The sequence below is a fragment of the Leucopleurus acutus genome (assembly GCF_964270905.1).
Source record: "Leucopleurus acutus genome assembly, chromosome: 9".
Lineage (NCBI taxonomy): Eukaryota > Metazoa > Chordata > Mammalia > Artiodactyla > Delphinidae > Leucopleurus > Leucopleurus acutus.
Genome location: NC_139144.1, coordinates 39799399 through 39820445, shown reverse-complemented (window position 1 = coordinate 39820445; position 21047 = coordinate 39799399). Strand labels below are relative to the sequence as shown.

The following is a 21047-nucleotide window of genomic DNA, read 5'->3' as shown; positions in this document are numbered from 1 at the left end:
TGTGTGTGTATAGTTAGAAAACCCATGATCGTTCTTATTCATTTACTGTAACTCAGTGACCTTCAGAAAGGGAGGGTAGATTGTTATTTGTCACTTAACACATTGGGAGAATGCTGTCTTAACCATTTACCATAGTTCTTAGAGAAAGCAATGTATTTAGATAACTTACAGGCGTATTTGAGTGTCGGAAATAGGCCTGTTTCTCTATGTTTTGTGAGGGTGATTATGACTGACTCTTCAGTGTCACACTTGTGATTCACCAGCACAGTATAAATGTGAGACCCTAATTGTGTACTTCCTACCTCAAGGGAGTTTTGACCTGCCAAATGGAAACTCAAGGAAGCAATGGCATATTTTCATTAGGATTTTGTTGGTACTTCTGCTACACTGTCCTCAAATGAAATACAAATCATATACACTGTTGATTGTTTCAGATGAAAAAGAACTTATGGGTAAAATATTGTCTTGTTTCCCCAAACTTCCAGTAATGTTCTTGCCATTTTCCTGTACGGGAATTTAGTTTTCCTCTAGATGGACACTTACCTTAGCAGGTGGGAGTTTTGCTTTTCATCCTGCAAGAGAATTTTTAATCCTCCCAGGCCATCATGACTTTTTAAGATTCCTAAGCTATACTTGATCATTTTGACCTAGTGCATTATTACTCACTGTTGAAATATGTCTGGCCATGATGTGCTGTCTTCCTCCTTTTACTTTCCCTCTCCTTAGCAAGTCTTTTGGAAAAGTATAACTGGTGGATGAGGGCCTTTTTACAAAGAGTTTTTAAGTTGTCTCTTAGATTCAAAACAAAGCTGTCTGCATGAATTTGTAGCTTACCTTATTGCTCAACTTATATTTTCCAGTGTCTTGAATTTATAATTTTCAAGCCACCAAAGTCTGTTCTACCACCTGAGTCAATGTCAAAGCATGTTGGGGTGCCATTGTGCAGATGGCCTCAATTGATTTTGGGAGCTGGTCACGAGACTTAATAAGCAGCTCGTGGTCTTTTTACTTCTCATGCTTTTGTGTTCAAGGAGAGGGAACTTCTTCCCAAGGTGGGTGGTGAATTACCCTTTGGCTGGACCCCGAGTAGGGGATGATGCTTGCCAATGAGTTCATCCTGTGGGTCACAGGATGTTACCCACTTCTTCCGAGCCCCGTGATCTGCGTTTCTAGGGTGCCCATTCTCTCCCTCCCCCGCTTCACAACAAGACCCCAATTATGTTTTTCCTGCGGTCAACATTTGCATGTTCTTGGCTGCATAATGTTTTGCTTATGGCATCAAAAGGACTTTTATCTCTTGTTCATGACGAATAGTGTTCAAGTTAATTTACATCTGTCTTCATGGTATCTTATGCTGCGTGACTCTGACTGGTACTGGGAATGCCATTCTTCTCTGTTTCTGAGGCTGTGGTATTAACCCCTTACAACACATCCCTTCTGTTAGACTGTAGGTAGGCAGTCTGTACAAACCAGGCAGCTGCTGTCTGGTTTTTACATGTAGTTTTTAATTGTTATCAAAGTCATGCGTGTACGTGGTTTAAATAGTCAAACAGTTCTGCAAGACCCCAGCGGAGCCCTTTCTACTCTTTAACTGCTTCTTTTAGCATTTGCATTCCTGTGGCCAAATAACACTCCTGTGTGGCTGATGCTTGATGTTTCTGTTGGAGGTATTCTAGATGCATTTCCTCCTATGGGACGTGAGGATTCGGCTCTTTCATGCCTCACCCACCTGCAAACCTCGTCTCGTTCTCCGTCCTTTCATTGTATCACAGTTTTAGCTAGACTCCTGTTTAGGGTGTATATTATTGTGACTTGGTACATGTTCTTCAGAGCTGAACTATCATTTGATTTATTTTTCTGAACACCATTTTCTCTTTGGATTTAATGAATTTAATAATAATCAAAATCTTTTTTTTTTTTTTTGCTTAGTCTTCTGTACCTTAAAGCTAGTCAACCCCATCCTTTCCCTTGTTATGTAAATCTCTTAATATAAACACTTTAGGAATTCTAACAATGATATTACATTGAAGGAATTCTGACTATGTATCATATCATATTGTATTGAAAAACCCTCTTCCATTTGGTTTGCTCTCTAGGCCAACTGTCCAGCTGTTAACGTGAAATGCTTGAAATGTCCTTTCACCACTGTCCTGAAGAGTACTGTTGTCTGTCTCTTAGATTTTTTTTTCTCTTTTTCCTGGGATCTCGTGACTTACTAAGATTGTGAAATCATGAGTTATTCTCTCATTTCGGTGTGGTGTCTGTTTCAATCGCTTTTAAAAAGAGTGTATCAGAAACATAATTTTTGAGGCCTTGAATGTCTTGAAATATGTTTATTCTGCTCTTATGTTTGATTAGTAGTGAGACCGAACACTGGAATTCTAGTTTGGAAATTGCTTTTCCTCATAATTTTGAAGGAATATCTTCAGGTTTCTGGTATTTCTGTTGCGCAATTCAAAGTCATTCTGTTTCCTGATACTTTATATGTGATTTGGTTTTTTGCACCTGAAACTTCAGAGAGTTGCTTTATTCCCAGTGTTCTGAAGTTTCACAGTAATGAATGCACCTTGTGGATCCACTTTCAGTCCTTGTGCTGGGTCTCTAGACAGTCCTTTATTGGGAAACTCATGTCCTTCAATACTGTAAAACTTTCTTGAAATTTTTAAATCCTTTCCTTTCCTTTTTTAAAAAAATATATTTTTATTCACTTATTATTTGGACATTTGACGGGTCGGCTCTTTTTCTTACCCTTCTGCTCCTATTTTGTAGGTCTCTGACTTTTTTCCCAGTTCCTAAGAGATATTCTCAGCTTTCTCTTTTAACTCTTCAGTTGAGTTCGTATGTTTTTCTGTCATATTTTTCATTTCTAGGAACTTTTTCTGTTAATTCATGAAATGTTTCTTTTTCTATAGCATTCTTTTCTTCTCCTCCTTCTTTTTTTTTTTTTTTTACAGTTGCAATATCTACTTATCTCTAAAGACACATATGATAGAATTTTTTTTCTTTTTTTAACTTCTGGGTTAATCTTTTGCCCCTCTCTCCCCATATGCAGACTCTGCATAAGGGGGGGAAAAAGGTGAAATCCTTTGAACTGAATCCTACATACTTTGCCTTTAACCTAGCCTTTTTTTTTTTTTTTTACACCTCTTCTGACCTCTAGTTTGCTAGCTTCACATTTTTTCAACAGCGTATGATCTTTATTTTGTTCAAGATTTTGCTCCAAACTGACCTTCCACAAGACGTCTCTCTAGAGTCTGCTGAGGAGAGGAACTTACATAATATCTGTACCTCTAAATCCTCTGAAATACTTCAGGGTGTCTACAAAGTCAAAACTGTTTTCGAATTAAATACCGAGATATCATTTGCCCCTTTCACACATTCTCTCATGAGTTTACAGTGGGTGGCTACAGGTTGTGTGATATTGCAACAGATTGCATGCAGCATGTTTGGAAATCTGTCTGCCATTAAGCCAGACATTAAGGAGATTTGCAAAAGTGTAAAACAGTGCCTCTCTTCTCACTAAAATTTTTCATGTAATAAATAATTTTATGCTTTAATTTATATAAAGTAAGTATCCATAGATGTAACCTCCATAAACAAGAACTCTTTGGAATCTTTAATACTTCTGAAGGGTGTCAAGGGGTCATGAAAACAAGAAGGTTGAGAACATCTGCTCTGAAGCTGGATATACAAACGTATAGCTCACGATAGTTTTTAAATATTTAAGTACGCTGGAATAATTTATCTTGTTAAAAAAAAATTCCTCCAGGAAATAACAAGTGTTTGGTGATGATGTGTAAAAAGGAGAACCCTTGAACAGTATTGGTGGGAATGTAAATTGGTGCAGCCACTATAGAAAACAGTATGTAGGTTCCTTAAAAAATTAAAAATAGAATTACACATGATTCAGCAACTCCACTTCTGGGTATTTATTGGAAGAAAATGAAAACACCAACTCAAAAAGATACATGCACCCCAATGTTCACTGCAGCATTATTTACAATAAGCCAAGATATGGAAACAACCTGTCCATTACTCAGCCATAAAAAGAAGGAAATCCTGTCATTTGTGACTACATGGATGGATCTGGAGAGCATTATGTTAAGTGAAATAAGAAAGGCGAATTCTGTATCATCTCACTTACGTGTGGAATCTTTAAAACAAAAACAAACAAACAACAAAAAAAAAAACAGCTCATGGATAACAGATTGATGGGTGCCAGAGGTGCACTGGTGGGGACGTGGTGGGGAGGGGGCAGTGGGTGAAGGTAGTGGTCAAAATGTACAAACTTCCAATCGTAGAATAAGTAATGAGGATGTGATGTACAGCATAATAACTCGTTAATAATACTGTATTGCACAAAACAGAAACAGACTCACAGACTTAGAGAACGAACTTATGATTATGAGGGGGGAAGGTGGAGGGAGGGGATAGTTTGGGAGTTTGGCATTGACATGCACACACCGCTATATTTAAAATGGATAACCAACGAGGACCTGCTGGATAGCACAGGGAACTCTGCTCAATGTTATGTGGCAGCCTGGATGGGAGGGGAGTTTGGGGGAGAATGGATACATGTGTATGTATGGCTGAGTCACTTTGCTGTGCCTCTAAAACTATCACAACATTGTTCATAGGCTATACTCCAATATAAAATTAAAAGTTAAAAAAAATACTGTATTGCATACTTGAAAGTTGCTAAGAAAGATCTTAAAATTTCTCATTACAAGACAAAAATGTGTGACTATGTAGGGTAATGAATGGTAGCTAGACTTATTATGGTGATCATTTTGCAATATATAAAAATATCAAATCATATTGTATTCTTGCAACTAATATAATATCATATGTCAATTATATCTCGATTAAAAAAATTTAAAGAGATAACCCCTCTTGATTTTCTTCCTCCCAATCTTTATTTTGTTTGTTTATATATTCTCCCTTATTCTTAAGTGATTCTCCCCGCATCATTTTCTTTTTCTGTGTTAAGTGGAACAAAATTTTAAGTTTTGATTGTTATACTTTATTGTTTATCAGATAGATAGGGTTAGTAGTTTACATTGGCCTATCCTATGAGTGACACAAATGATCAATCATCAATTTTTTAATGTATTAGATAGAGTGTGGCCCCTTTCAACAGAAATAAATTGCTTGAATAAATATTTAAACAAGGGCTTTAACATGAAAAACTAGTAGAAAAACTTAATCATCCTTCAACTTTTAAATAATCATACTATCAAATAAAAACCAGTGAACAAAGGAAATGTATGGTTGCATTTGGGAATATGTTGTGTAAGTAAAAGGATAATTGTATTCTGTATTTATTTTAGATGAAAAAGAGAAATTCGAACCCACAGTCTTCAGGGATACACTCATCCAGGGACTTAATGAAGCTGGTGATGACCTTGAAGCTGTAGCCAAGTTTCTGGACTCTACAGGCTCAAGATTAGATTATCGTCGCTATGCAGACACACTCTTCGATATCCTGGTGGCTGGCAGTATGCTCGGTAAACCATACATTAGAGCACCTTCTTGTAATATTGTGTACTTTCAATTCTACTGAAAGATTTTCTTATGAGATAGAATCTTTATAAGCTTACATTTATGATAGTAGGTAAAAAAATGTAAATGGGAGTCTCTACAACTTTGACCTAGATTACGATTTAGAATGGTATTAATGCGGCTATGAAATGATTGTTAGTTAAGAGAGGCGTAGCATTGAGGATTTTTGTTGACACACAACATGATTGGCCCCTTGACTTTAGATAAAAGCCAATTTTTCCATGTGTCCCTAATATTTGAATGTTTCTGAAGTGGACTTAGGAGGAGTAATTTCTACAGTAGAGTATAACTTTATGTTTGTCATCTAGATCCTTCCAGTATATATCATTAAATCCCAATTGCCATAGCACATTTCTTTTGAGTCCCACCCTTTTTTTCTTTTTCTTTCTTTTTTTTTTTTTGGTATAGTGAGCAGTGAGGTATAGTGAGATTTAACTGTGTCAACAAATTTAAAAAGAATTCGCATTAAATTTAATTCTCATTAAAATTCATTTTATCCATAGAAAGCCGTCTATGAAATATAGTTTAAATCTAGTTTTTAAAAAATCCTTGCAATTGTGAGTGTATAGGTAAAAGGATTAAAGATAGAAGTTTGGAAGTTGTTAAAGATAGATAAAAAGCAAAATAAAAACTATGTCTTATAGAGCAGCGACATCAGGGGAAAAGGCTTCAGAATACTATTTAAGTGGTATGGTGTATTGTTCTAAATGTTTATTAGGTATCACAACCACCCATTTTTCCTTTCATAGTTATTCTTAGAACTTGGTTTTCATAATTAGTTCCTATGGTAACCATAAATCACTGGAAATTGTCAGATCCCCAGGCCAGTGACTTTCAGCTGCCTAGGGGACCTTCGCAAATGTGTGGAAGTGTTTTGGTTGCTACAAAGACTTGGGAGTGGAGGCCAGGTATGCCACCTACTTTGCTATGCAAGGAACATTCAGTACAATGAAAAATTGCCCTGCCCAGTGTGCTGTGAGTGCCTTTCATTGAGAAATGCTGCTTAAGCCAATCTACTTTAAGCCAGGGTGTATACATACATTTTTAGGTAGAGCTACCCTTTAATTCTTCCCTCTGAGCTCTTAGATCTATCTATGCTGGTACATGGTCCCGTTTACTTTCAGGCCCCCTTTTGATCTGAACTGCTGGTTTTCACTACGTACCAAGTTTATTTTGTTGTTATCATTTATGAAAGTCTCAGTTTATCCCTGTAGATAATTCAAGTCCACGTATAAAAAGCTCTTTATTGTGTGCTCAAATCCCAATACACAGAGATAGCTATTGTTAATATTTTGGTTAATTCTTTCCTAGAAATCCCTTTACCAAAATACATAAACTTTTGAGAATGGGATGATATTATACAAATGTGATACTCTACATGCTGTTTTATATTTACTCTGCAGTATGTTGTTGCCTTTCATGCCCATGAGTGTTATGTTACCTTAGATGATTCCAAAAAGAATGAAAACCATAATTAATAGTGAAGTTGAACCTTTCCTGATGTGATTATTGGCTTTTTCAATTTCCTTAGTTATGGTATACTTTTATCGATGCACTGGTAAATTGTATGCAAGAATAGTCTTCGGTCGGTTTTGGTTCTTGCCAAAGTCACACATGACTTCACCATTCAATTCAACGCACGCTTTTCAGTTCTTAGTGCCTTCCTGGCAGCACTGTTGACCCTTTCATCATTCGTGAAATGCTTTCCTTTCTTGCCTTACATGGGACCATTTAGACTCCCTCCTACCTCTCTAGTTGCCACTTCTCACATGACTCCTAGGTTTCCATACTTGTCCCCTTACATATGTTTAAAATTATATGCTTTGCATTGATTATCTCAAGACTTCATTTACCATCTCTATAATGATGATCAACAAATTTATATCTGCAGCCTAGATTTCACTCCTTCACACCACACCTATCCATCCAAAAGAGGGGAGGGCAAATATTTGGTACAACTTACGAGCACAGGCAGTACAACCCCAGATGTCTACTGAGGCCAGACCTATGATATAATGAATAAAGTCAGCCAGGTGCATTCTTTTTATATAAACATTTTGTTTACAAGTGGAGTATGTAAGAATTTTCTTCACACCCACAAAAATATTTACCTTCCCCTGTTATTCTTGAGACAACAGTTACCTTCGTTTTTCAGTCGTACCCTTTGAAGAGTAGATACAAGAAATATTTTACTTTTCTCGGGGCTTCCCTGGTGGCGCAGTGGTTGTGAATCCGCCTGCCAATGCAGGGGACACGGGTTCGAGCCCTGGTCTGGGAAGATGCCACATGCCACGGAGCAACTAAGCCCGTGCGCCACAACTACTGAGCCTGTGCTCTAGATCCCGTGAGCCACAGCTACTGAGCCCATGTGCCGCAACTACGGAAGCCTACAGCCCATGCTCCACACGAGAGAAGCCACTGCAATGAGAAGCCCGCACACTGCAATGAAGAGTAGCCCCCGCTCTCCGCAACTAGAGAAAGCCCGCGCGCTGCAACGAACACCCAACACAGCCAAAAATAAATAAATAAAATAAATAAATTTATGGGAAAAAAAGAAATTATTTTACTTCTAGTTTGAGAAAAACAGCAGGATCACCAAAATTTTTAGAAATGGCAATTCATACTTCGTCCCGATATCAGGGAACAAAATTTTAAATGTGAGGTGTAGCAATATTATCAATGTGTAACAAATATTTTCTTTTGTAAGGGATTGCAATTTTTAAATCTTACCTCTTAAGAGAAAAGACTATAGTTTCAAAATCAGACTTTTCAGTTATGTAACTTCTATCAGATAGGAATCATTAGCCCAGGGTTTTTACAAGATTATAATCTTAATAAAATTTTGTTCCAGGTGGTTGTATTCATTACAAAGAGCTAATTAAGTCTTGTGCATAAATTAATTGCATGAGAATAGACTCCTGAAGGAGCGGACTTTTCTAAAAACTAATTTACTTAGGCTCCGGCATACAGTTTTATAAGTAAAAAAGTTGGTTATGTGTAGCTCATTTCATCCAAAGATCTGAAATATGACTCAAATCAAGACACTAAAATAAATAGAGTGGCCTATACAAGTGTATACTCTGCAAATACTTGTTGAGTATATAATAGTTATTACTCTAACTTGGCTTGCTCAAATTTCTATCCTTATTCTGATAAAGTAGAGTCAGAAAACAAAAATACCTAGTGTTCTGACTCTGGTCTTCTAATCAACCAATGTTTGTAATGACCACCATTGAGACTTACAGGAGGAGCCTTTGAATGAGGAAAGTTGAGTAACGGAAAAAAGGCATTCTTTTGGTCTATCCATTTATTCCATGATTACTGTATAGGCCATGGGGAAGAAAGATTAGAGAGGATAAAATACACTCTTTCCTAGCCAATGCAACTGCTGGGTGATCAAATACAAATGACAAGGGGTCAGAGTGTATACTGTTCAACCCTGTGTGAATAACTGAGTTGGTGGAGGAGGGAACATTTTTAATGCCTACTGAAGTAGAAACCAGCAAGATCTGTAAAAGCCAGGTCTGGGCAGTTCCAGTATTGGTGAACTGGAGTCCAGCAAACTATTATCAAGCCTGAAAAGTGAATCATGTCCCAATGTGGGAAAACATCAGGAACTGCACTGAGAATAATCAAGTTAAATTCACTGAACAAATGTTATTGTTTAGCTGCCATGGTTAAAGATATACTTTGGAAAGAACCAGACTTGTAGTGGTAGGATCTAGTGAAGGCAAGTATACAGAACAACAATCTCATCATACACTATGGTAGGAATAGAAAATCGAACAACCACTTTGCATTATGTTAGAAATGTAAACTAATCGTAACATGTATGCATCTTTTATAAGTAAATTAGTTTTTAGAAAAGTCACCTCCTTCAGGAGTCTATTTTCATGCAATTAATTTATGCATAAGGTTTAATTAGCCCTTTGTAATAAATACAACCACCTGTACAAAATTTTATTAAGATGATAATCTAAAAACTGTGTGTGTCTACACATGCACATCGTTCTATGAAACTTTATGTGACGTCTACCTTTATTGTTTTCCTTGATGTGCAGGAATTGATCTCTTCTGCAAATGCTCTTCTGATTTCAGCACCGTCCTAATGGTCATTACCTTTCCCTTTTTAGCCCCTGGAGGAACACGCATAGATGATGGTGACAAGACCAAGATGACCAACCACTGTGTGTTTTCAGCAAATGAAGATCACGAAACCATCCGAAACTATGCTCAGGTAGAGCCTGTCACTGAGAGATTGTTGTACTGGAAGGGAAACATTTGAACAGGATTTAGGAAAACATTAGGTTCAGAAATTCTACAGGCCACTTTTTAAATAGGGATATTAGATAGGTCTTAGGCATAGGAAGAGATACTGAATTGCATTCGTAATAACGGACATTAAAGCTTCACCAAAGTAGAGTTTCTGTACCTTTCACCTATAAGAGATATGGGGAATCATAATTTCTGGTGGAGTATATATTGGTCCAAGCTTTAGGGAGAGCAGTTTAGCACTATCTTTCAAAACTAAAACTACACATTCCCTTTGACTCAGCAATTCTACTTCGAGGACTTCATCCTGCAGACAGTGGCATGTGTAAAGTGACGCAAACAGCGACAGTTATTATAGTGTTGCTTGTAATAATATCAAAGGATGAAAACAATATATAAGTCAATCCATAGAGTTTAGTAATTCATATTAACAGACTCTCAGGTAGCTGTTTAAAAGAAAGAGGCAGGAAGATACTTGTAATACATAAAACCGATAAAGGATTCATATCCAGATTAGATAAAGAACTGTAGGTCAATAAGAAAAGGACAAGCAACCTATTAGAAAAGACTTACAGGCATTTCAGAAAAGAGGAAACACAATTCCTCCAAAAAACAAAGGAAATGAGTTCAAACTCATTGAGAAAATTTCAATTAATATCGAGATACCCTTTTGCATTCATTAGATTGTGAAAATTAAGAAGTATTTAGGCCCTGGTGAAGATCAGGAAGCGGTGGTAGTGTAAAATGGGACAACCTTGTAGACATTACCTTCTAAAGCTGAACATATGTGCATTGTGACCAGCCAGCTTAGGGTTGGTGTGTTCCTATTCTGATTCTTTCACTGACGCTTCTTAAAAGTCAGTTTTTATTCCCATCTAAACCATGAAGGCAAGTCCCAGGTCAACAAGTCTTCTTGTTTTACACATTTCATTATATATATATATATATATATATATATATATATATATATATATATATATATATATATATATATATATATATGGAAAAGGCCATAGGAATCCCTGGCACCTACGTGATTTCAGATGCTAGAAACTGTCTTTACTTTGTTTATTAAAATGTGTAAGGCATGCTAAGCCGAGTAATTGGGGATATGTGGCCATTAAGAATTTAAACTTCAAAAATCATTATTTTAATCACATGCTATTTTAGCATAGATATTTATTCCCCTTTTTTATATTTAAGAAATGTGTAATAGATAAAAACCAAGGAAATCTTTAAAAATGGACCAAAAGCTTAAGCACGTGGGTTCAGTGGATGATGTTCTAACCTGTCCTCTCTAAATCTTTGCTTCTACTGTCTTATGTCAACGGCCACAAACACCTTGGGCCAGGTGGATACCGAAGCAGATGTTCTCAATTCAAAAGCTGTTCGTTTAAAATTCTCTCTCGCCTTATGATATATTAGATAAGTACAGTTCACTGAGGATCAGAATTTCTGAGTTCTGTTTCTGCTCTGATACTTAGTAGCAGTTTCCAGGTCTGTCAATGATGTTAACGCCTGCCTTACCTTCCTCAGAGGATTTTTGTTAGGATTAAATTAATGCAAGTACAAGGTGTATTATTTGCTGTTTGAGTCCCACTGGGAAAGAAAGATAAGAAGGCCTGGAAGAAAAATCAGTACTCTACTATTCTCATAAAATTGAAAAGATCTATATAGACTTAACCTCATCATTATTTCTAAATAGGATAGTTTCTTTTACTTATGATTTATTTTTTCATATGGAATATGTATATTTGAAAGAACTTTTGATACATTATTGTTTCTAAGTTTATTAAACATTATTATATACTGATAGACTGACAGAGGTCAATGGGGTAGTCAGGGAGAGAGATTAAATTGAGAAAGGTATTTGAGTGGAAGTTAATTTTATAAGCTGTTAGTTCATTGAAGAGTACTTTGGTAGTATAATGACTTTTGCTTTCATATGTAAACATTTACCTGTGGGGATTTGGATAATCATTCTTGGATAAGGAGAATTCTTTTTCCTGATGATAATCACACTAAGAAATATGTGAGTGCTAGTGTAAGTTGGAAATCAAATTTGTGGGACTTCAGTATAGTTTATTTATTTTTTTCCTGATTGCATTATCAATTCCCTCCTGGCTCATTTTTCTTTCCTCATAAAGGGCAACACTATAATTTTTACTCTTGAACTCCATCTTGATCACATTAAGGAAGACACACAGAGTTTTAGATGAGAGTATATCACATGGGTATAAGAGAAAAGAATTGTATTCAGAAATCATTTTGACACTTATTAAAATAATATTTATAAAATCCCCATTTAAATAAGAACATTGTATTAGTCTGTTCGGGCTGCCGTAACAAAATACCACAGACTGGGTGGCTTAAACAAGAGAATATTATTTCTTGCAGTTTGGGAGGCTGGGAAGTCCAAGATCAAGGTGCCAATGGATTTGGTTCCTTGTGAGGTTTCCTTTCCTGGCTCTTAGAAGACCATCAGTCCTGTCAGACTAGGGCCCCACCCTTATGACCTCACTTAACCCTGTCCCAAAGTCCCTACCTCCAAATGGTCACATTGAGGGTAGGACTTCAACATATGAATTTAGGAGGAACACGAACTCAATCCATAACAAACATCATTCCTCTTAAAAACAGTCCAGAATTCCACTGACACAGTTGCAAACCCTGCTTGAGAATTCTAACTAGATTGTGGAGGCCAGTAATCTTTATTGCTCATCTGCTGAAATCATGTTTGTGTTCACCTGGAGTATAATCTCTCCTGAACTCTGATCTCCTCTTCATCATATCCAGCGTGTGATTCTATCTATGATCCCCTTAGTTTCAGTTATTTTCAATCTCTACATCACACAGTTTTAAAATTATATTCATTTCACTTTCATCAAAGCTATTTTTGGTTCTCACCTGTTACATTCTCAAATGAATTTGTTTTATTCTACATGTGCATTTTGATCCTCCTTTTCCCTCAGGTCATAATAACTCCTTGAAATGCTGATAGTTCTCATACCACAGTCTGAGAATGTTTAACTACACCTTTTTATTAGTGTAGACCCTTGTAGTTAGGGTGAGTTTCTACACCTCCTTCTATTGCCTTTTAAAATTGTTCACGTAATATTGACTGGTTCTCTTTTATGTTTAGGTCTTCAATAAACTCATCAGGAGATATAAGTATTTGGAAAAGGCATTTGAGGATGAAATGAAAAAGGTAAAAATTCAACTGTAATGCTCTGTTTGCTAAAATGATGAAATGAAGAGGGACAAAAATTTTGCTTTTACAGTGATGGTCCAGAAGTACCATGGACCTCTTAAGTTTTTAATAAATGTTTGTTGAATGGAGGAATGAGTATGACAGCTCATTAGCTAATAGCTGTAGAAAGAAAACATGATTAGCCTAGAATTTTTCCTTCATGTTTAATGTAAGCCAGCATGCTTTGTTCAAAGGAATAACTTTACAGAATATGTAATTAGTTAAAGCTTGTGAAAGAGCATAGCACAGCAGCTAATACTCAGTAAAATTCCTTAATTTTAGAAGATACAGTTTAGCAAAGGGGATAGAAGCACATCTTTGGAAATAGTGTCTGGGTGTAAATCTCAGTGGTTTTTCTCATCTATAAAATAGCTGCAATAAAAGTACATATTTTATGGTTGTACTAATAAATGAGATGAGCTGTAAGGTACTTAATACAGTAATTGGCCTCTAATAAGTAGCCAAATAAACAATAGCACCTTATTAAAGAAGCCCTCTTTTCAGAAACTGCAGCATGTTCCTCCTTCTAATTTATAGCTCCTCTGTATTTATATATAGCAGTCACTACATTAACTTGTTACTCTGATTTTAGGTATATGCCTAAATTATAAACCAAGAGAATAAAGAAATCATCTACTTTGTTACTTACTTTGTTACTTTGCAACATCTACTTTGCTGCTTACCTACTCTTACTTCCCTTTGTTCAAAGTGGTTCCATGTATAATGAAGAACATTTAAACAGTAAAATCATTGTTTTAAATTTACATTCTCCATGACTCAACTTTCACACTTAAAAGAATCCTTCAGCATGGATACATACAACTATATGTATAAAGATGTTCATCACAGTATTGAGATGTAACCCAAATGTTCATGGTGGGAGATGGGTTATTAAATTATGGTCTCTCAATACAGTGGAATAATATTCAGTCATTTAAAGAATGAGGCATAACCACGTGAATTGATAAAAGAAGATGTCTATGATGAATTGTCGAGTGAAAAAGCAACCATTTGGTAGAAGTTTAACCTTAGGCAGGTCACTTAAGTTCTTTGTGCCTCAGATTTCTTTGTCTTAAAGTGAGGATCAAGACTTTTGTAATTATTAATACACATGAAGTGTTCAGAAGACTGTCTGCTTCACTTAACAAGTTTGAGCTATTATCAGTGCATAATTCAGTAGAAGCATGTGTATATGCATCTAGTTATTTATAAAATGTAGACATATATAATTGCATTTAGAAATCTGAAAGAACACGTCAGACTGTTAATAATGTTAATTCTAAGGAAATAGGATTAAAGAGGAGATTACTCACATTTTTATATTATTCTGTGTTGTTAGATTTGTTCTACTAGCAGGTATTACTTTTTTTAACATGAAAAAACATTTAAATGGATAAAAGTGGTCCATTATATTGATAGATGTTTAGAAAATAGCAAGTGCATCATTAAAATAGAGGGATAGATATGACAAAAAAATGATGTTAAAGCATTCAAATAAACATCTTATCATTTTGCCTAATAATATCACTCATGTTTTTCTTTTAGTTCATTTGAACCTTGAAAACTTTCTGTTTGATTCATTTGATGAACATGCTCTCAAGAATTATTTATTTTTCACAGTGTATCCTTTTTTTTTTTTTTTTGCGGTACGCGGGCATCTCACTGTTGTGGCCTCTTCCATTGCGGAGCACAGGCTCCGGACGTGCAGGCTCAGGGGCCATGGCTCACGGGCCCAGCCACTCGGCGGTATGTGGGATCTTCCCGGACCAGGGCACGAACCCACGTCCCCTGCATCGGCAGGCGGACTCTCAACCACTGCGCCACCAGGAAAGCCCAGTGTATCCAATTTTTAAAGAAAATTCTGCTGCAATACATGTAGCATCTGATTTTAATGCTGACTAGTATAATTGAGCAATGTGGATATTAATTTTAAGAAAAGATATAATTTTTGCACCATTTTGTTATAATTGAGGGGTTTTTTGATGCATGTGAGTATATTAATGTGCTTAAACAAGTAGTGTTAATATTTTAATCTTGGGGGCTATTTTTCATTATTTACTTCAGTCTTACTTATTTTGATAATAAGAGAAAGAAGCCAGATTGATATAAAGTATCTACAGTTTTGTTGGTTTTTTTACCCCATTCCTGGGACTCGCTGGAGCTTTAACCATTGATACCTCCTTCCCTCACTCCCTCTTTTCTTGTGAACTTAGAAAGTGACTTCTTTTTAAATCATTGAGATTTTAATAGGCATAAATTGGGAGTGAAATGGACTGGTTGGTTCCAGTTCTGCCACTTACTCATCATATAAATATTTGGAGTCACATAACCTCTCTGTAATGTAATAATCCTTTAACTGTTGGGAATGGTAAATTAATATAGTCCTACCCACTGCACAGAGCTAATGGAATTTCATTGGCCCTAAAACATTTAATAAGCCTATATTGATGCCAGTGATTTTTTGTCGGTACAGAGTAATGAAAAAGTCAACAGGGCCCCGATAGTGACACTGGGCCCTGGGGAATCTCAGTAACATGCCCAAGGTCTGTTGAAACAGAGAAAATAGCCATGGAATATAAATATAATATAGTCAAAGCACTAAGTGGAGGAGGGTTAGGAGGGAGGGCATTCTATAAGCCTGGATACTCTTAGAATTCAAAATGGCAAGTGGGGTCTAATCCCCTTTGCTTTGGCTTCCCTTCAACCATTCTGGGGTTGCTACTTTTTTACTTTTCCTACTGCTGGGATAAGAGGATGGCAGCATTGTGACCCAGAAGGACCCAAACAACGCTGTCATCCTCTCACTACAAAATCACAGCAGAGGCCTTTACTCTGCTAGGAACTTTTCTTTATCTTACATCCATCATTACCTCATCACCAGGGCTGGTGGTAAAACTGTATGATCTAGGAAATACCTAGTTTGAATTTCATTTTTTTTTTTTTTTTTTGCGGTACGCGGGCCTCTTACTGCTGTGGCCTCTCCCGTTGCGGAGCACAGGCTCCGGATGCGTAGGCTCAGCGACCATGGCTCACGGGCCCAGCCACTCCGTGGCATGTGGGACCTTCCCGGACGGGGGCACGAACCCGTGTCCCTTGCATTGGCAGGCAAACTCTCAACCACTGCACCACCAGGGAAACCCTGAATTTCATTTTTGTTTGTTTGTTTGTTTATATATCTTTTATTGGTTTTTGTTTTGTTTTGTTTTGTTTTGTTTTTTGCGGTACGCGGTCCTCTCAGTGGTCTTTTATTGTTTTTATTTTAACTTTATTTTTTTATTGAAGTATAGCAGATTTACAATGTTGTGTTGAATCTCATTATTTTAAAAGAGGCATCAAGAACCTAGAAAACCCTTTTTTCACTCAGCAATCTTGTTTTTAAAAAGTTTTTTATGCTGTGGGCTCAGAAAAGTATATGCTACATGTCAAAGCTTATTGACTCCTGTTTTTTTTTGTTTGTTTGTTTTTTGTTATAACCCAAAGAAGATGGGTAGATGTATTGTAGGATGAGGATGGAGGGGGGAGCATGCATAGAAGTGAAAAACATATGAAAGGCAATAGTGTATTTCAGAAAACGCTTTGTAATACTTACACTTTGTCATATACAAAGTCGAATGTAAATTATTTATGTGACCCATTTACATTGTTCTCCAAATGTCTGTTTTCCTTCCCATGAATGCTATCTATAGCTTTGTTGTAAGTGAACTTGGAAGAAAGGAACTATGATAAAGCATCCAATTTATAATTGAACATATGGGTGTGTCTCCAATGAATAAGAAGTGTGCTGCGTAAGACCCACCAGTTGTGTGCCGTCTAGCTATGGACGTACATTGTGTGTTATTTTTCTACCTTAGTCCTTTACTTTATAGACATGGTTTCTTTTGTTTGACCCACAGCTTCTCCTCTTCCTTAAAGCCTTTTCTGAAGCAGAGCAGACAAAGTTGGCAATGCTGTCTGGGATTCTGCTGGGCAATGGCAACCTTCCTGCCAACATCCTCACCAGTCTCTTCACTGACAGCTTAGTCAAAGAAGGTATTTATGCTCATTTTCTTACCTGTCAGAGGTGAAAAGAAAAGAAAAGCCAAAGATAGAAAAATAGCAGTACCTTTTCTTAGTGTTCTCTACTTCCCACCCATCCTCCATGTAAGAGACTTGTGTGTGTGTGAGAGTGTGTCTTCAAACAATAAGAGAATTGTACATGTTTATTGTAGGCAATTAGGAGAAAAAATATGCACACCTATACAAAGACAAATAAAGAATAATAATAAGCTGGAATTTTTGGTTTAAGACCCAATGCCTAGGTCAAATACCCTGAAATTGATCTGGTCCAAACCATTTCTCTCAACATAGATGCTTACTGGCATACTTTGTTGGGACATTGCTTCATTGTGCAGGACTCTCTTGTGCTTTGTGAGTCATTTAACCTTTTTGCCCTCAGACACAAAATGCCAGCCTAAAACGCCCGCCTGCATTTAGCAGAATAGCCAAAAATGGCCCTTCACATTCCTAAATGCCCCCTTAAACAGTTTTTCATTTCCCTGGTTGGGGCCATTCTTCTGAACTGTTTCCCCTCAAGATGTTGTGCTCAGATGTTCATTTTGATCACATTTTTAAGATATTCATTCTGTTTTAGAAGTCCAGGTGGCTGCCTCAGAGTTTTGCTTTAATTTTAAGACATTAAGAGTTTGATGGGCATACATACGATTACTTGATTACAGAATAATACAAAAGTGGGCTTTTTTTCTTGCAGGAGGATAATGATATTCAAATTATAATGCAACACAAAACAAAGAGTTCTTTTTTTCTTAAAAATAAAAGAGCTTTTGCGAAAACATCTGTTTCTTCTTAGAACTTGGTTTTTCTCCTATAAATGTGAAGTCCCAGCCTCATTAATAGCTGCAGTGAAATGAGTTATAGTTTCTTGTAGCTGAGAAAAGAATAGTAAACCAGGGCTTCCTTGGTGGCGCAGTGGTTGAGAGTCCGCCTGCCGCTGCAGGGAACGCGGGTTCGTGCCCCAGTCCGGGAAGATCCCACATGCCGCAGAGCGGCTGGGCCCGTGAGCCATGGCTGCTGAGCCTGCATGTCCGGAGCCTGTGCTCCGCAACGAGAGAGGCCACAACAGTGAGAGGCCCGTGTACCGAAAAAAAAAAAAAGAATAGTAAACCAAGAGTCAAATGATATTATTTAGAGATTCTCTATAGTTTTCAGGCTCTCTAATTGTTATTAATATATTGTTAATACTATAGCACTTTAAAGTATTCTCCTGAAGAGAATTCATGATCCTTCATGTTTTACTTATGGTACTAGACATTTTATACTAGGAAGACAAGATAAAATGTAAACAGTAAATATTAATTACATCAGATTATCCCTAGTGTTTATAACAGAAAATAATTGCCTTTCTGGTTGTATTAAAAACCTAAATGATGTATACAATTTCTTTTGAAATGTATTAAAAAATAAATTATTAGAAGGATAAATGGACAGACCTGATAAAGCAAATGTAGCAAAATATTAACTGTTATAGAATCTAGATGGTGAGTATATGAGTGTTTATTGTTCAACTTTTCTTATGTTTAAAATTTTTTATGGTAAAATGTTAGAGGGGTAGGAAAGGAGAAGAAAAATACCTTTGTTATGGAAGTGACGTAGTACCTATGTCATTATGGTTTTTCTTTATGCTCCAGCATCTCTAGAAACAAAAGTATTAAGCTTCTGCTTCCCAAATAGGAAGGGATTATGAAATTATACCTTTTCCCCAACCTCCCACCCAACAAATGGCTATGGGGAGACCCTCCACTCAGTAGAATCTCAAGTACAAAGAAATTTCTCCAATCCTTCCACCAAGAGCCACTTTTAATGTAAAATGATAGGTTTGAGCCTGGTTTTTAGACTCCTAGTTTCAAGCATGCTTTATTTCTCTTACTTACAATGAGGATTACAAGATCTGTTATCTTTATTTTTATTTAATTACATAAATTTATATTATGTTTTATATTGACTTTTGGAACGAATGGTAATGTTAAAAATCCAGGTCAACAAGTTGATAACATAAAATTCTCCAGGTCATATCACAGGTGTTATTGTCATAGACAATTTGGGGGGCTTAGTTTCTCTGCTATTCAAAAGAAAAGAATTGGGTAAAGTTGGTGTCTGTATAAATTATATTTTATATATATATCTCAGTTGAATTTGTTTACCGGCAAGTAACTGGAAGACAAGACCCAAATTTGTATACAAGGGCATTTCTTTTTTTCTTTCTTTCTTTTTTTTAATTTTTTTTTTTTTTTTTTGCAGTATAGTTGATTTACAATGTTGTGTTAGTTTCAGATGTATAGCAGAGTGATTCAGTTATACACACACACACACACACACACACACACACATACACACACACATGCATTCTTTTTCAGATTCTTTTCCCTTATAGGTTACTATAAAATATTGAGTATAGTTCACTGTGCTATACAGTATGTCCTTGTTTGTTATCTATTTTATATATAGTAGTATGTATATGTTAATTCCAACCTTCTAAGTTATTCCCCCCACCCAGCCCCACCAAGGGCATTTATTTCTTATGTAGCAATAAATATAAAAGCAGAGCAGACTTCAGGGTGAACAGCAATATCATTCAGGACTCAGGCATTTTCCCCCATTACCATAGCATCGACTTCATTCCAAGGGTGGACTCCTTAGCCTTTAAAAGAAGTCTGCTAGTCCAGTTATGGCACAGGCTTCTTCATTCAGGTTCAGTGGAAGAGCACTTCTGAACATAGGATAATTTATCTTGCCTTCAGCTGATTGGCTGAAATTGGCCACATGACCCACCCAGTAGTAATTGTTGGGGGATGTTATGGCCAACAACTTAGATCACTAGGCTAATCATTGCAGAAGAAGGTGGTGCCAGGGCTTAGACTAATTAGATGGAAGTCACCTGGCCTGAGCAACATGGGAACTCTCTTAGGAAAGAGGAAAGGAGAATAGACACTGCTTAGACCATCAACGATACTGAAGCCTTCAACTCAGAAAAATCAGTTTAATATTTTAACTACTCCTTAACTCTTCATTAAACAAATGCAACATTAATTTAGAAATCTGGAGTGTTCACAGAAAAGCTATTAGTTATCTGATTATTTATATTGGAAATAAATCTTATAAATATGGGTATGTAATTGAGTAGATTCCTGATTAACATAGCTTTTTTTTTTTTTTTTTTTTTTTGTGGTTCGCGGGCCTCTCACTGTTGTGGGCTCTCCCGCTGTGGAACACAGGCTCCAGACGCGCAGGCTCAGCGGCCATGGCTCACGGGCCCAGCCGCTCCGCGGCATGTGGGATCCTCCCGGACCGGGGCACGAACCCGTGTCCCCTGCATCGACAGGTGGACCCTCAACCACTGCGCCACCAGGGAAGCCCAACATAGCTATTTTTAAAATCTCTTTTAAAATATCCAGAAAAGATTTCAGCTTAAAACAGCACTGACATTTTCATACCTTAACTCGTGAATATTTTAAAATGCTCTTTACAAAAAGCAAAACTGTGAAGTAAATGATGCATGTTCATCTATAGCTTTATTTATGTATACCGGTCACTATTGATGTTCTTTCACTGGTATTATTTATCAGCAAATTAGTTGACATGTGGACATTTCAGTTTTATGGCTTTCGATTTATTTGGTGTACCTCAGGATCACAGTTAAAAATATGAAATACTGGTGAACCACAGGGTGAAATAGAGGCAAAACATTAGAAGATCCTTGGCTTTGAATCTGGTTTTGACCAAGGTAAAAATAAATAAATTTACAGTTATAACAGGTTGGAATTAGGGAGTCCAACTTTGAAAAGTACTTTAACATTTTTTTTCCCTTCTTATGAAAATATTTTCTTGAGTAATGAATAGTACAGTGCCTAGAGAGCTTTCCATTTTTCCTTTGTGCCAAATCAAGTCTGAGTTATTTAGTCATTTCAGG

At 36.5% G+C, this 21047-nt stretch overlaps 1 protein-coding gene across 4 annotated transcripts in view; it reads left to right on the top strand.

Moving 5' to 3' along the window:
* Positions 1-21047, top strand: part of BZW2 (basic leucine zipper and W2 domains 2) — a gene marked incomplete at its 3' end in the record, with an annotated part of 58231 nt that overhangs the window by 21372 nt on the left and 15812 nt on the right. For 3 of the 4 annotated variants that reach the window (XM_082846544.1, XM_082846542.1, XM_082846541.1), the window contains 4 exons: positions 5331-5507; positions 9696-9799; positions 12977-13042; positions 16978-17113. In XM_082846544.1, coding sequence (XP_082702670.1) covers positions 5331-5507; positions 9696-9799; positions 12977-13042; positions 16978-17113 — 483 coding nt within the window. Of the gene's footprint in view, positions 1-5330; positions 5508-9695; positions 9800-12976; positions 13043-15414; positions 15426-16977; positions 17114-21047 lie in introns of those variants that run through there. The other variant, XM_082846543.1, reaches the window with a different exon arrangement.